Source organism: Bubalus bubalis, chromosome 10 (genome assembly GCF_019923935.1).
Source record: "Bubalus bubalis isolate 160015118507 breed Murrah chromosome 10, NDDB_SH_1, whole genome shotgun sequence".
Taxonomy (NCBI): Eukaryota; Metazoa; Chordata; class Mammalia; order Artiodactyla; family Bovidae; genus Bubalus; species Bubalus bubalis.
This window is the reverse complement of record NC_059166.1, coordinates 27689619-27706451: the sequence shown is the minus strand read 5'-3', so window position 1 is coordinate 27706451 and position 16833 is coordinate 27689619. Positions and strand designations below refer to the sequence as shown.

Below are 16833 nucleotides of genomic sequence, written 5' to 3'. Positions count from 1 at the left end.
ATTTTCCTCTATGGGGGATGGATGGACAGCAGGCCAGGAAGCATAATGCCAGAGAAATCTCCAGATCAGGGCAGAAATTCATCAGACGTTGCTATTCATGAGTTTTCCCTTGGGCTGGTGAGCAGGTGCAAGGAAGCCATGGAGTGCATTAGCAGGCTGTGCAAGGCTGTGCTCAGGCAGGGAGCAAGGTCCATGCTGGAAATCACTCGGTCCTGCCTGCAAGTTTTCAAGCACAGCATGGCCCTGGGCTGGAGGCGCACAGGGAAACGTAGGAGAGGGCTTACTCTGTTCTCAGACCCAGTGGTGTTCTGATAGGCACAACTCATCTGTACTGCATCTCAGGATGCTTCTGGTCTGTGAGGCCTCCTACAACAGGGACATGAGGATGGACTATCCACAGAAACTGCATTGCCATTTGTGAGGGAGCAATCTGGTACACGGCGTAATACAACCCTACTGCCCGAAGTCTATCGAAAGCATTATTTCGCCAAAAGTCTGTGACCTTCATAGGGAATGATAAAACCAGTTCAGTAGGTCGGGACTGACATTTTCTGTCTAATAGAACAGACTAGAATAAAACAGAAAAGAGAGAATCACGTGTACCCATATTATAAAGGTAAGTAGTTTCACAAAGCTTTCCTTACATTTTCTATAGATGTATATATGTGTTTACAAGTACATGAACATATGTGTGTGTACACATCTGTTGTGTAGATTAGGAACAAATGTAAAGTGTATTTGTTGCTTTGGACACAGCCAAAACTTCTCAAAGTCACTGACAAACAACTATAATTAAACTTCTCAGGCACTGAAAAACTCAAAATGTTCACATCATAGATTTACTGTAGAAGATTATTTTTCCCATTCCAAAAAAAATTTGTTGGCGAGAAACCTTGCTCAACTTTCTCAGAAACTACATGAAAACTTACAATTGTGTTTTTATTCAGGCCTTTATTAGTTGGAACCTAAACATAACCTTTAAGATTTCTAAACTCAGTTACCTAACTTTTCCCTGGTTACAATGACATGAGCACACAGAGCCACTGCACAAACTAACACAAACCCCAGTGTGTGGGAAGTAACCAAGGCCTGATATCCAAAAAAAGGAAAGGAAACTGAAGTCGCTCAGTCGTGTCCAACGCTTTACGATCCCATGGACCGTAGCCCGCCAGGCTCCTCTGTCCATGGGATTTTCCAGGCAAGAGAACTGGAGTGGGTTGCCATTTCCTTCTCCAGGGGAGATGATCCAAAGGAACGCTGAAGGAATGCAACCCCAATCTCACCAGCTTCCTAAAGCACACAAGAACATCCCAAATGCAACAAGCAAGCTCAAAAAAAGTCTGTACATATCAAACAGAACTGGGATCCTTAGAACAGAACCACATTCATACTTAAGGGCAAAGAATTGGACGTGGAAATGTAGCAAGGAAAAGAAAAAGGACTTAAATGATCTTTTTATAGTTGGAATAGAGTATGTTGATTAACTCTGCAGTAAAATTGCTTTAAGGTGAAAAATCAAAGTTCTTTTTCCAGGAAGTCAAAGGACTCTATGTACTTTCCATGGGTGAAAAAAAAATTATGTAAATAAATAACCACCAGTCAAGATGACCACAGCAACCAAGCCAAGAACCAGCCCCAACCACCCACCAAGGTCAATTCACAAATTGCCTTTTGTATTCTTTGTAAAAGAACCTCCAACCACTCAAGACTGAAGCAGTACACACCTGTGTCCAGATAGGAATTCTGGTTTATCTCAAAATGTAATCCAGAAACACCAGGTACCCAGCTTCTACTTTAACTGAGGCGTTTCCAGTTACAAAGTGAAAGAGAACCTTCAGGAACACAGGCAAAGGAACTGTAACAACAATAAAACATATTTATTCTCACATTCTCTTTTTAAAGTTTACTGAAAAACAAAAACAAAAATCAAGTGATGTAGTTTATGAAATCTCAACTGCTTGTGGCTTTCACTTATAAATGGGCTTTCCTTAGAGCAAGGTAAGTATTTATTACACCCAAATCTAACAGTTTACTTGTACACTGAAATTTTAGCCAGTAAACAGATTAGCCTTTATTTTTACCCCACACTTATCAACCATGTACAAAAGGTTTATTAAGCTATGTCTTAAAATCAAACATATCTTAACTATTATAAACAATTAGTCCTGCAGGGAGCACATTCAGAAACATGTCTGAGTCCCACTAGACTACTATCATTACTTTATAGATTTAGGAGATGGAGTCAGAAAAGTGTCGGCAAAAAGAAGGTGAAATAGAGAGGTATGGAGACCTATCATTTCTTCTCTCCTTGTATCTCATCCCTCCTCCTTCCCACCCATCTATTGCCATCTCCTTCGGTTATCTTCCTTTCACTACTGCCCTCAACAGAATCTTTTTGGAAAATAGGAGGGCATGAAAATGGCAGGGCAGAGTCACTCCTCATTCCACCATTCTCCATGAGCACCTGCTCTAGGAAAGGTCGTGGGTCAGGTCACTCTAGATCACTCGAAAGCCAAGCCATCTTCACTCCTATGAGAGACTTCCTCCTCCTCATGGCTTTTTCAAGGTTGATTTATACCAAGTCTACAAGGCCACAGAAGCTCTCAAAACACAAGGATCCACAACCGATGCCCAGATCCAGGGAATCAGTCTAAGTAAAGGACAGTGCAGAGGGAGGGAATTAACTGAGGAACCCGGCCAACAAATCCCTCTGCTCCAGGGAGATGGTCTCAGACAGCTGCTCAGCCAGGCAAGTGCTCACCACGCATTATACACGCTTACATAGCCAAAACGTGATGTGCCCAGCACAGTGGTGGGTTCTAACAAGAACTAAGTAAATAATTGTTGATTTAATGTCTTTGGTGACTAGTCAGTAATCAGCCATAAATGACAGCAAACACCCTGAGATGCTGCATTGGATAGTCAGGGAAGAGGTGCTGCTACACAACACAAAGGTATAAAAGGCAAATTTTCTTCCCTTAGGATTTCAGAGTTCAACAGGGTACTACCGCTGTTAGGACCATGTGATAAGAGATGTCAGTAGAAGTCACGCCAGATGGACTCATGGCTTACACGACCATAGGTTTGGTAGAACAAATGTACTTGCAAACGTTAAGTGCCAAGTCTGTCATCAAGGGACGGGAGAAAAGAATACTTAGATCATGTGCACCTTTCTATTGGCTGGTAAGTAGTGACAGACACGTGGAATAAGAAAGTTACTCACATCAGTAAATATTTTAGGCTCAGTTTTGATGAAAAGATCAACTTCCTATAGGTGTCTTTGTGTGGGGCTTCCGGCACTCAGCAACCCCAGAGCAGCTGCACCCAAGTTCAGACTCTAGTATCCTCACTCAGACTATAGCCCCATCCTCCACATTGCAGAGCATCACAGGAAGGGAATACAGCTGCGGAGGGCAGCATCCTTCTCTGGGAATCCAGCTTTATGGTGGGACCAATGCTCCTCAGCCTTCACAGTGCTCCCCAGGATGGCATGGGAAATGCAAAGATCGTTCAAGTGCCAAGCATGCAAAGATGTGGTAATTTTAAATAGGGTCCCTGGTGATTTTTTCAGGAAAGACCTGAAGAAAGCAAGAGAAGGTGAGAATAAGATGTACAGCTGGGAGTCTAGGAGGAGGGCAAGGTCAAGTTGCATGGCCTGTCCTAACAGCAGCAAGGAGTCTGGTGTGACGTGGAGGAGAGTTAAGGGGAAAGCACAGGTGATGAGGTTAGGGAAGCGATGGGGTCAGGGAGCCCACCCCCGTAGGGCCTCCGAGAACACTGTAAAGATGCTAGTTATTAAACTGTCTGAGAAAGGTTTTAAGCAGTGAAGTCACACAGTTTGACTTCTGTTTGATGTTTTACAGGGTTGCTGAGGCCACTGTCTTAAGATTGCCTGGCTTGGGGTGAGGGTGGGGGTGGGGAGGAGAACAAGAATGAAAGAAGGAAAACCGGTTAAGAGGTGGCTATAGCCCCCAGCTGCCTCCCCTTATCAGACACGGCATCATCCAACCCACACCTTAGCCCCATTCACTAAGTCAACGTTACTCATGGTCAAAACAGCCAGGGTCAAACGCTTGTACGAAATGTCTCATACAGGCACAGTGTGCGTGGAGTAACAGGATATGGCCGACTGCCACCAAAATTATGTTCCCACAAACTGCACCCTCTCTCTCACTACACTCGGAAAAGTCCGGAGTCGGGAGCACGTTAAGATTACATTCAGCAGTATAATCGACAAAGCAAGCACACAGTGCCACCTAAGACCCACCACACTTCACGCAAATCCAGAGTACTGTTTGGCATGTGGGCCTGGGTAAACAGCACTATTAAGAGTGTCCCAGGTGAGTTATGCTCACCGCATCAGTATCCCTTTTCTGGGTACTTAGCCTTGGGGATAAAAAAAGATAAGGAAGACCTGGTCCCTGCCCTAAAGGAATTCACAGTCTAGCTCAAGACACAGGCGAGTAAACAAATAAGTACAACCCAGTGTCTGATAAATGCAATCACAGAGGTATGTAGAAGGCCCAGAAATAACACAGAGACGGGAGTAATGTGCTCTGCCCTCCAGGGATCAGGGAAGACTTCACAGAGTTTTAAACAAGTTCAGAAGGTTAAGCAGGCTAGTTACAGGCAGAGGAGGAGACTGGAGCATCCAGACTGACTCAGGGACTGGGAGATGAAAGTTCTGGAGTTGTGAAAGAGCTACGGCTCTGTCTGCTACTTGTGCAGTTAAAAGGGAGAGCAGACAGGAAGGCATAAGATAGAGGAGGGTCTCATGCCATTGTAAGGACTTCATTCCACGCACAGTAGGGGCCACAGACAAGTGACTGAGTTAGACAGCAGTACCCCTTGATCCATAGGGGATACGTTCTAAGACGCCCCCAGGTGCAGTTCAGTCACTCAGTCATGTCCAACTCTTTGCAACCCCATAGACTCCAGCACGCCAGACCTCCCTGTCCATCACCAACTCTTGGAGCTTACTCAAACTCATGTCCATCAAGTCAGTGATGCCATCCAACCATCTCATCCTCTGTCGGCCCCTTCTCCTCCCACCTTCAATCTTTCCCAACATCAGGGTCTTTTCAAATGAGTCAGTTCTTCACATCAGGTGGCCAAAGTATTGGAGTTTCAGCTTCAACATCAGTCCTTCCAATGAACACTCAGGACTGATTTCCTTTAGGATGGACTGGCTGGATCTCCTGGCAGTCCAAGGGACTCTCAAAAGTCTTCTCCAACACCACAGTTCAAAAGCATCAATTTTTCAGCGCTCAGCTTTCTTTACAGTCCAACTCTCACACCCATACATGACTTCGGAAAAACCATAGCTTTGACTAGATGGACTTTTGTTAGCAAAGTAACGTCTCTGCTTTTTAATATGTTGTCTAGGTTGGTCATAGCTTTTCTTTCAAGGGGCAAGCATCTTTTAATTTCATGGCTGCAGTCACCATCTGCAGTGATTTTGGAGCCCCCCAAAAGTAAAGTCTCTCACTGTTTCCATTGTTTCCCCATCTATTTGCCATGAAGTGACAGGACCAGATACCATGATCTTAGTTCTTTGAATATTGAGTTTTAAGACAACATTTTCACTCTCCTCTTTCACTTCCATCAAGAGGCTCTTTAGTTCTTCACTTTCTGCCATAAGGGTGGTTTCATCTGCATATCTGAGGTTATTGTTATTTCTCCTGGCAATCCTGATTCCAGCTTGTGCTTCATCCAGCCTGGTATTCTGCATGATGTACTCAGCATATAAGTTGCCTTGACGTACTCCTTTCCCAATTTGGAACCAGTCTGTTGTTCCATGTCCAGTTCTAACTGTTGCTTCTTGACCTGCATATAGATTTCTCAGGAGGCAGATCAGGTGGTCTGGTATTGCCATCTCTTTAAGAATTTTCCATAGTTTGTTGACTTGCCTGTGAGTGTGCAGGAGTCTCCGGAAGAGGCGTGGGTCAGCGGTGGCATGCTGCAAGGTCCAGGGCACTCAGTGCAGTAGCGCCTGCATGGGACCTTTTGGAGGAAGTCGCCATTATCTTCATTACCTCCACCACAGTTTCGCCTCAGGTCAAACAACAGGGAGGGACCACAGCCCAGCCCAACAACGGAAAATCCAATTAAAGATTTATTGAACATGGCCCCGCCCATCAGAACAAGACTCAGTTTCCCCCTCAGTCAGTCTCTCTCCTCAGAAAGCTTTCACAAACCTCTTATCCTTATCCATCAGAATGAAAACCACAATCACAGAAAACTAATCAAACTGATTACATGGACCACAGCCTAGTCTAACTCAATGAAACTATGAGCCATGCCGTGTAGGGCCATTCAAGACAGATGGGTCATAGTGGAAGAGTTCTGACAAAACGGGGTCCACTGGAGAAGGGAATGGCAAACCACTTCAGTTTTCTTGCCTTGAGAACCCCATGAACAGTATGACAAGGCTAGGGTATGAAAACAGTATGAAAAACCCCATGAAAACAGTATGAAAAGATAGGACACTGAAAGATGAACTCCCCGGGTCAGTAGGTGCCCAATATGGTACTGGAGAAGAGTGGAGAAATGACTCCAGAAAGCAAAAATAACACCCAGTTGTGGGTGTGACTGGTGATGGAAGTAAAGTCTGATACTGTAAAGAACAATATTGCATAGGAACCTGGAAAGTTAGGTTCATGAATCAGGGCAAATTGGAAGTGGTCAGATAGGAGATGGCAAGAGTGAACATCAATATTTTAGGAATCAGTGAACTAAAATGGACTGGAATGGATGAATTTAACTCAGATAACCATTATATCTACTACTGTGGGCAAGAGTCACTTAGAAGAAATGGAGTAGCCATCATAGTCAACAAAAGAGTCCTAAATGAAGTACTTCGATGCAATCTCAAAAACAACAGAATGATCTCTGTTTGTTTCCAAGGCAAACCATTCAATATCACAGTAATCCAAGTCTGTACCCCAGTAAGAAGCCAGAGTTGAACAGTTCTATGAAGACCTACAAGACCTTCTAGCACTAACACCCAAAAAAAGATATTCTTTCATTATAGGGGACTGGAATGCAAAAGTAGAAAGTCAAGAGATACCCAGAATAATAGGCAAATTTGGCCTTGGAGAGAAGCGAAAAGGAAAGATATACCCATTTGAATGCAGAGTTCCAAAGAATAGCAAGGAGAGAAAATAAAGCCTTCCTCGGTGATCAATGCAAAGAAATAGAAGAAAACAATAGAATGGGAAAGACTAGAGATCTCTTCAAGAAAATAAGAGATACCAAGGGAACATTTCATGCAAAAAGGAGCACAATTAAGGACAGAAATGGTATGGACCTAACAGAAGCAGAAGATATTAAGAAGAGGTGGCAAGAATACATAGAACTCTACAAAAAAGATCTTCATGGCCCAGGTAAACACAACGGTGTGATCACTCACCTAGAGCCAGATATCCTGGAATGTGAAGTCAAGTGGGCCTTAGAAAGCATCACTATAAACAAAGCTAGTGGAAGTGATGGAATTCCAGCTGAGTTATTTCAAATTCTGAAAGACGATGCTGTGAAAGTGCTGCACTCAACATGCCAGCAAATTTGGAAAACTCAGCAGCAGCCACAGGACTGGAAAAGGTCAGTTTTCATTCCAATCCCAAAAAAAGGCAATGCCAAAGAATGCTCAAACTACCACACAATTGCACTCATCTCACACACTAGCAAAGTAATGCTCAAAATTCTCCAAGCCAGGCTTCAACAGTAGGTGAACCGTGAACTTCCAGATGTTCAGATGGGTTTAGAAAAGGCAGAGGAACCAGAGATCAAATTGCCAACATCTGTTGGATCATCAGAAAAGAAGACCCCCTAGGGGTACCTGAAACCAAGGATAGTCCTGCATCCTATGTACACTACGTTTCTTCCTGCATATACCTATAATAAAGTTTAATTTATAAATTAGGCACAGTAAGAGAGTAACAGAAATTACTAATAACAAAATACTATAAGAGGTTTAAGAATGTATCTCTCTTTCAAAATATCTTATTATTCAAATTTAATGCTTTTTTTCATCTTAACTAAGCACTTATGACACATTGTGGCTGTAACTTGCAATTTGAGGCACAACAGTAAAACTAACACGAATTTATTTTTCCTTCTTCACAATTTCACAGATAGAGGATTCCTTCTTACCATAGATTTTGGCAACATCAGTCAGTATAGGATTTTTTTCCCTGTCCTTTAGTCGAGAAGTTCACATTTTCAGTCAAATAAGGCACTTCATGGCTTCTCTTTGGTTTATCTGAATTGTGAACATCATGACTCTTGCGCTTTGGGGTTATTATTAAGTGAAATGAGGGTGACTGGAACACAAGCACCGCGATACCGTGACAGTCAATCTGATAACCGAGACGAGATGGCCACTAAGTGACTAACGGGTGGGATACTCTGAACAAAGGGGTTACTCACATCCCAGGCAGCACAGAGCAGGATGGCAAGAGAATTCCTCATGCTATTCAGAACAGTGTACAATTTAAAAGTTATAATTTCTGGAATTTTCCATTTAATATTTTCAGATTACAGTTGACCACAGGTAACTGAATCCGTAAAAATTGAAACCAAGGATAAAGGGGGACTATTTATGGGGCTTCCTAGGTGGCTCAGTGGCAAAGAATCCACCTGCCGATGCAGGAGACACAGGTTCAATCCCTGGGTCAGGAAGATCTCCTGAAGGAGGAAATGGCAACCCACTCCAGTATTCTTGCCTGGGAAATCTCAAGGACAGAGGAGCCTAGCAGACTATAGTTCATAGGGTTGCAAAGAGTCGGACATGACTGAATGACTAAGCATACACAGATATATGGTATTTGTATTTTAAGAAGATCACTTCAATTGTAGTGTAGACTCAAGAATATTAACAGCTCAAAGACAACAAGAGTGAAGATAACAAAAGGAGAAGACCTTTCAGAAGGCCAGGTAAGAGCTGATGAAGACCTGGACCACAGTAAAGACGGACAGTGACTGAGTGCAGACACAACAGACCTTGAGATAAAACTGACAGCCCTGGAGCTACCTGAAGCATCTGATAGGAAATACTGTGGTAAAAATAAACACAAACACCCCACTTAATTTGACAGAAAATGACAGCTAAATCCCAAACCTCTGAAATTACATGAAAATATAACACTTTCTATGAATACCTAATTATATAAATACAAGTTGTAAGAGAAATAAGAATTAATCCTAATTAATGTGCAGTGTATTTTTAATTACTTTTAAAATAACTGTAAAGAACAATTTCAAAAAAAGTAAAGACAATTTCAAAACTCAGTAAAGACATATCCATGGAAAACAACACAGGTTATATTAACTATATGTTAATTTTAAAATTAATTGAATTTTTTAAAAGAAAAAAGAACACAGGTTACTCACTTTGAAACCCAAGCTCTCACAATAAGTTATTTCCTTCATTACTCTGATATCTCCAGTAATCTAAATAAGTACCTAAGTCTCAAAGCAAATCCACAAACTTCTAAAAACAAGAAAATAAAGAAAGGGTATTAGATAAAATATCTTGATAGAACTTCATCAATTTAATAACAAATAGGATCATTTTTGCAATAAGGCAGCAAGACAGAGACTCTAATTTCAAAAGAAAAAACAAAGGTTAATAAAGGGCAGTCTCAACGAACCAGATAAAATATTAAGTGGCATTCATTGTTTGTCTCTTTCACAGCATGTCAGCTTCAGTAGAAAGAAAACATTACATTCACCACACTGAGAATATTCTTCTTATCTCTTTTTATTAAGACACCAAGATAAACTCCATTTTGCTATTTTTCCAACATACACAGTGATCCTCAGCATAAATATTTGTGTAATGTGTAATTTTACTCTCAAATTTGCAGTGCTGCTTTGACAGTATTTCCCAAGTCGTTTTTTTGTTTTTTTGTTTTTTTTTTAATGCCATGGAGGAAATGTTCTCAAATCTTATAATGTTAAAGATTTTACGATCAAAAATAAATCACAGGTATTTACATAGTAACAGGATCTTGACCTTGCAGCTTTTGGTCTGCCATGCCATTTTTCTCCACTATAATATCTGAAGTCACTGCTAATCTAATTATGCACAAGCATTCTGTATTCTGCGACTGTTTTATCAGCGAGGACATTGGGATGAAATTATTTTAAATACAGCCAATTCCCACACTGGACAATTGATAACCTAGTGTATGGATTATTCATTACCCTTGATACCTAGTAAGGCCATTCTCTGGTCATTTTTGTAGCTTCTGTGAAGGGAGTGAACTGAAATTCAAATGATTCCAATTTTGCAATGTTATTAATACATATGGCAACATCCAGAAGAAGAGAATGAAAGCACCCTTTAAATTGAGGCTTTGCATGTCAATTACCCAATCTGTTGACCTGCCAATACCAGAATCATCAATCATGCCTCTGCACAAATGAACAGAACTGGGGCTCCAACAAAACACACTCTGCTCAATGAGAGGATACCCCTCTATAATTCCTCCTCTTTTGGTTTTAATTGGCAAAAGAAGAGTAAGCAAGTGAGATAGGGGAAGCACAGAATAAATATTACTGGTCATTAGTCTCCCTTGAGAACCTTCCATATACTGGAAACAAAGCAGGAGCTCATTAAATATTATGTAAATCAATGCACAGCTGGAAAACCTTGCAAAACATGAAAGTGCTCCAGATAAAGTATCTTCTCATTCTAAAACTTTTTTCACACTTTTTCACAATTCTCCTGCATTTTCTCTTTAATTCTCCATTAGATGCCTTATTCACCTCTCCCCTGAAGTATGAATTCCATGACTTCAGGGGCCGTGTGTTTATACTTCTCTGTACCCTACACATGATACTCAATGAAAATTCCTTCTAAATTCTCTCATAACTCCACAAGAAAAGTAACAGCTTGTCCCATTTACAACTAACTTCTACTTTTTGACTACACAGGCATCTAGTAAAACAGCACATGGTTCATTAATATTCTAAAGGACACTTGATTATCATGGCTAATTAAGTCAAAATATCATCTGCTGTTATAGTGGATCACATCACCTAAAGACTCTAAGGATGGGTCACTACTGTTACTCAATTCATTTTTACCTTTCAGAGTACCAATGTCAATACAAGAGAGTTTTGAAACTTGTCACGTGCTAGAACATGAGAAAGCACAAAGGTCCTTACTTGTGATTGCTTCGGACATATCAATATGTATCTTCTAGTTACTTTTTAGGCTCAGGAATTTTATCCTTAGCTTCTTGAATATAATCAGTAACAATGGATTATAAAGTGATGGGACTGTGTACTGATAGACAGCCATAAGGGTAACCACTTGAACACTTTATTATGGTGTTATTGATAAGCAATCTAATATGGAGATTCACTATAAAAAGCACAAAAACAAAATTTGAAAGAACTATTTAATAAAATGAATGTGCATCTTATTCAACATACCACTGAAACACCGCTGATAGTGGTGATTCAGTAGGCTAATTGAGCAAAGCAATGTGACCTGGAGAAGTAGGCAGAGAGCAGGGCAAGCACTCTGACCTAGCAGCAGCTGCTGGATGGGAGGGAGAGAGCCTGCAGAACCGGACACCCCATCAGCCCATCGGACAGATCCCTTGGGGGTGGGGGTAGGGGGAAGAACACAGACAGGACCACTGACTCGAGGAAGACTTGTTAAGCTGCACTGCCTACCTCTGGCTGTCACTGCTTGATGGTAGTACATGTCTGCAGAGGAGAAGATGAAGATCAGGTTTTTAGAGACTTGTGTAAATCACGAAAATGTTAAAATAAGGTCAAGGGGTTGGGGAGCAGGCTGAAAGGAAGTGGATTCAGATGCATGAGGTCTAGGCAGACAGATATAAAAGAAAGATGCTATCCAATCCCCATCAGACCAATATGTCTTCAATATATATTTATTTGCAAACAAATCCTAATATGCCCATTGGGTATTCTTGGCACTGACTGATAATCCTTGTTAGACTTCTAGCTTATTTGATGCTCCTAAAAAAAAAAAATCAACAATGAAAACTAAAACTCCAACCCCGTATAACTTTTCTGAAAGATATTCCCTCTTTTGATCGCTAAGGATAAACAAAAGTCATTCCATATTTCTCCAAAGGAAAGAATTATGTGGAATAAAGATCAACTGTTATAATGCTCCTGAGGCAACATGTCAAAGTTGGGAGCCAATTTTCTTTTGCAAATCAAATGTGAAAACAGAATCCAAGATCATGAATTCTGATCTATAGGCAGCTTTTTAAGGATGTCCCCGTAAATGCACATGTCAAAGTGATAATATTATCCATGTCCAATTATTTCTAGCTCTGTATAAATGTACACACTGTATTATGCCACCATTTATCTTCACGAGGCTATAGAATTCCCCATTACAGTACGGGATAAAGGGCACAATCTTTTGTTTTCTTACATAAACAAGTCCTCCTTCCACAAATCGCTCTGGTCTTTACAATGACTTCTTTATTTTTTACAAGTCAAGTGTACAGTATTTGCTTCATTTCCCAACCAAAACTAATGCATGCAAATTCACAGTTTCTTTCCCTTTAGTGTTAATTTAGATGGAGCGTCTATGATAGAAATCCTAAAGCCTCGTGCTCACATGTACACAGTCTTTAACAGAAACTTGACAGCAGTTGATTTAAAACAAAACAAGTCATAAAACAACCACCTCTGGCAAAGCCCAAAGGAATTAAAACTACCCCCTCTCACAACCACAGCACTACTGTATCCACCCTTGGAACATTTCAACCCACCCAGTTACCAAAACCACAGCTTATTCCTCATTTAGAAAAAGCAAAGTTCGTGGACTTACTGAACTACACAACTCCAGCCAGAAAGTATAAATGCCTTTTCTACGCCAGGCAATTTATACACCATCTGAACTAAAAACATCACACTGTGGCTCAGTATCAGCCGACCACTGCGGACCACCTTCTTGACATAATAAACAACTGACATCTTCAAAGAGCATTAACTAGTCCCTCCTGAGCCATAGTTTAACAGACAAGAGCAAATGGCTTAACCTACATTATCCGTGAAGATGGGTGCGTTTAATTTCCAGTCCATGGAATATAATTACTGTCCCCATAAGCTCATATTTAACTTAGTTGATTCTCTCACATTTCAGCAGTTTCGTTTCCCAAAAGAAGGGGAATGACAGGTCTCTGAAAGGTTTTAGCGAGGTTTCTCTTGGCACGGGAAGAATGTGATAAACAGGGAAAACACAATCACGCGGAATGTCTGGATGAGGTTCCTTTGTAAGCCTTAAATAGCACTCCCCCACTGGGCTGTGCCACTGCTCTGAATGGAGAAACCATTTCAGAGCCTAACAATTCAGTCTGTCCAGTAAACATTCTAGGAAGAAGACCTCAGAAATTCTAAATATAAAACAGGGGTGTGTTTAAGAAATATTGAAATAGTTCCCCTCTTTTCCGCCAGGATTGATATTTTTCTTCACCTTGAAGAAGGCAAAACATGTTAAACCTGCGAACAGAAACTAGCACTGGTCTGAAAAAAAACTTGAAAGAAATCCAAAAACTCCTTTTGGACACGATATCAAGGGTTAGTGCTTCGTGTGTTCATTTCCTTGGTGTCACCCTAGCACCTGTTCATTCAAGCGTTCAGGTAATTCAGTTGTCTTAAAGAAATATGCAGAAAGTCTACCCATGATTCCCAAAGTTTTCTCAGTGCGCCGTTTTAGAAAAGACCTCCATATCCTAACCTTCAGTTGTTGTAAAGAGCAGACGATTCCTCCCAGGATGGTGGCTTACCATTGAACTTTGCACAAGTCACATGAGTGTGTGGAAGGTGGGGGGGTGGGGAGGCGGGCAGAGTGCTGGGGACACATAACAACTATTTTATCCTTCTGAGAAGGACACAGTCTCAAGTTGAATCTAGTTTAAGGAGTATTTTACTTTAGACATGTACACAAATGACTGACACTGAATTCCAACATAAAAACACCACAAAAACTCCGAAAGGGGTCAAAAACTGTGAACAGAAATCAATGATAGCAACAAAGAACAGTACAGAGCAAACTTCTAAAAACGTGTACATAAAAAAAAAAAAGTCAAGTCACCTTTTCTGGGCTGGGTTCTGTAGGTCCAGTTTTCATCATCTGCTTCCACCTGCTGCCCACAGACCGACAACTCCCCATCACTGCGAAACAGCCTCTTTGTTTGCCTGGACAAGGAGGAGAAATTTATCCAACTCACAGCACGTGAGAGGGAACCTGGGTTTGACTTGAGTCTAAAGGAACCTGAAGAGCCTTCCTTTTTCATCTTCTTTCACATCAAAGTCGACTACAGAGAAAGGTCAATCCAGCCAACAAAAACCTTGTTTTTTCAAACTGTCCCAGGTCCTTTCCACGAACCTCCTCCTTGCTACTTAGTCAGACAATATCGAGAGTCTGAGTCTGCAGAAAGACTGCTTCTGTGTCATCCAATTACAAAAAAAAAAGGGAAATGAGAGTTTAGGGGGAAAAAACGTTTTTTCACATTGTGGTACTTGGTTTAAAGATCAAGAATATCCACAGTCTCCCTCCACCCAATAAAAATGACTAAAAGTATAATTTTAAAAAAGAAGCAAAACGTTCATTTCAGGAACGCTTGTCAGGACTTGGCGAAGAGCAGGACCAAGGCACTCCGACTCTTTGGTGTGTACCTAGCATCCCGTACTGTAATCCTATTCCTCTCCCAGGCATCTTTCCCCGCTCAGGCAGAAAGCCAGCCGTCTGTTGCAGACAGAAGGAACTCCTCAGGCTGGAGAAAAAGATTCAGCGTCAACTCAGGTACCTAGTTTAAAGTTCACCCACACAGGTGACTTGGGAGAAATCAAAGAGTTCGACTCACTGGCCCCAGCTCAGTGCAGAGTCGTAAATCCCCCACTTGCCCTCCTTCCCGTCTGTGAAGCGCCCAGGAGCCACAGGACTCCACAAACAATAAAACAGGCTGCGTGGCTATTGCTTGGATTACAGAGTAAGCGCTCCTGTGAAAGGCGATAGGCTTTTCCAGACACTGAAGCCACCTCATTGGAGACAGAAAACCCCGCCTCCCCGCAGCCAACACTTCAGAGGGAGCTCTAACTTCTGAACTCCAGCAAAGCTATGAAAATGCAAGTCTGTGTAGAATACAGACTTCCGGACAAATTTTTTAAAGCCAAAACTGGATTATCATCAGACCACTTCTGGAAGTGGGATTTTTTAGAAGGTGCCTTCAAAGATTATGTAGTTAAATTTCATCAGCATTCCTAAATGGATTTAAGAACGTCATCATCTACTTCCAAAGGGAATGAAACTGACCAAGCTATGATGTCACTTGCAGCTTTCAGTGAAGGTGAAGTGCAGCCATTTCTGCACCTGTCTTGGCCTCTCCCATTTTCAACCAGCAGCCAGAGCGTGGGACTGATGAGCTACCTCTGCTTCGCCACCAGCAGCCCCTGGGGGTCATTCCTCTCCTCTTTGAATGATCATCCTATCACAGAGAACCATCATCTGAGAGCTACACTGGTAACAATTAGCTGCAGGCTCGAGCCCTTTGTAAATCTTAATCAGAGCATGCAAAATATCTAGAGCCACATGCTGGAATGCATTAGGGTGTAGCAATTCACCCAAGGCCAGCATAATTCCACAATCCTAGGGGTGTGAAGAATTTCTGCAGCTTTCTATCATAGCGACTTGGGTCAGTATCCTCTCCCAAGAGAGTCATTCAGAGTAAGGACACGCAGAAAGCTGGGTCCATATCTCACTCTCCTGTACTTGTTTATTCGCTCAGTTGTGTTCGACTCTTTTGTGATCCCAAGGACTGCAGTCCGCCAGGCTCCTCTGTCCATGCAATTTTCCAGGCAAGAACGGTGGAACAGGTTGTCATTTCCCCCTCCAGGGGATCTTCCCCACCCAAGGATTAAAGCTCCATCTCCTGCATCACAGGTGGATTCTTTACCACGGAGCCACCTGAGAACCCCCTTCCTGTATTTAGCATTAAGCATTAAGCAAATAAAGCTAACAAACTGCAATAGAAAACCAAGTTTGACTGAAATTAATAAAAGCAGGATTTTGCATCATACATCTATTGCAGTTAACTGAGATGGTAAGGAAAAGGCTCTACATGCTTAACAGGATTGGAACATTTATAGAAAAAAACACAGAGCAGCTGCCAAGTGTTCCATGGATGGACAGCTCATACTACCATGGAAACCATGACAGGGAACAGGCGCTAAGACTCAAGGGCAGAGCTACAGAACAATCCAGGTAGCAAAAATATGGACTCAGTACAAAAGCTCAAAGTGTCTTCAAGAAATCATGTCGTTTAAATCTCTCAATCTACTGATGGAGAAATTCAGGTTCAGAGAACATATGTAACACACCAGTGTCACTCAAAGGAGTGAGACCTCCACTCTGATCACTACTATAAGGGTCACACAGAGTCGGACACGACTGAAGCGACTTAGCAGCAGCAGCAGCATAAGGGTAAAAAATGATATAACTATACATGGCAACAGTGGCTAACATCATAGTTCAAATATTCAATATTCTTTTCACGTCAAAGACTCTGAGAAACTCAAAATAGTAAACAAACAAACAAACAAAAAACCAATGGGCCAGAAAATACAAAACATCCCAAATGCTGCTTACACAGAGGGCACAGAGGACCCTCTGACATCCGGGTTATTTATTCGTTAAGGATCCCTGGACCCAAACAAGGAACACACTGGTTTCCAGACTGATTTTTATGTCCTACAGTTAACAGTTTTAACACAGAAGCACATAAGCCCTGAAATTAACCTTGTGCTGTGCTGTATATTCAGGAAGTACTGCTGAAC

The 16833-nt window shown here is 41.7% G+C and overlaps 1 protein-coding gene across 2 annotated transcripts in view; it reads right to left on the bottom strand.

The window, feature by feature from the left end:
- The window catches only part of NHSL1 (NHS like 1), a 156509-nt gene extending 141391 nt beyond the window's left edge, over positions 1 to 15118 (bottom strand). The window contains exon 1 of one of the 2 annotated variants that reach the window (XM_044924171.2): positions 14093 to 15118. In XM_044924171.2, coding sequence (XP_044780106.2) covers positions 14093 to 14294 — 202 coding nt within the window. In that variant the 5' untranslated portion in view covers positions 14295 to 15118. The remainder of the gene's footprint in view (positions 1 to 14092) is intronic. The other variant, XM_044924172.2, reaches the window with a different exon arrangement.
- Between the last annotated feature and the right edge of the window lie 1715 nt (positions 15119 to 16833).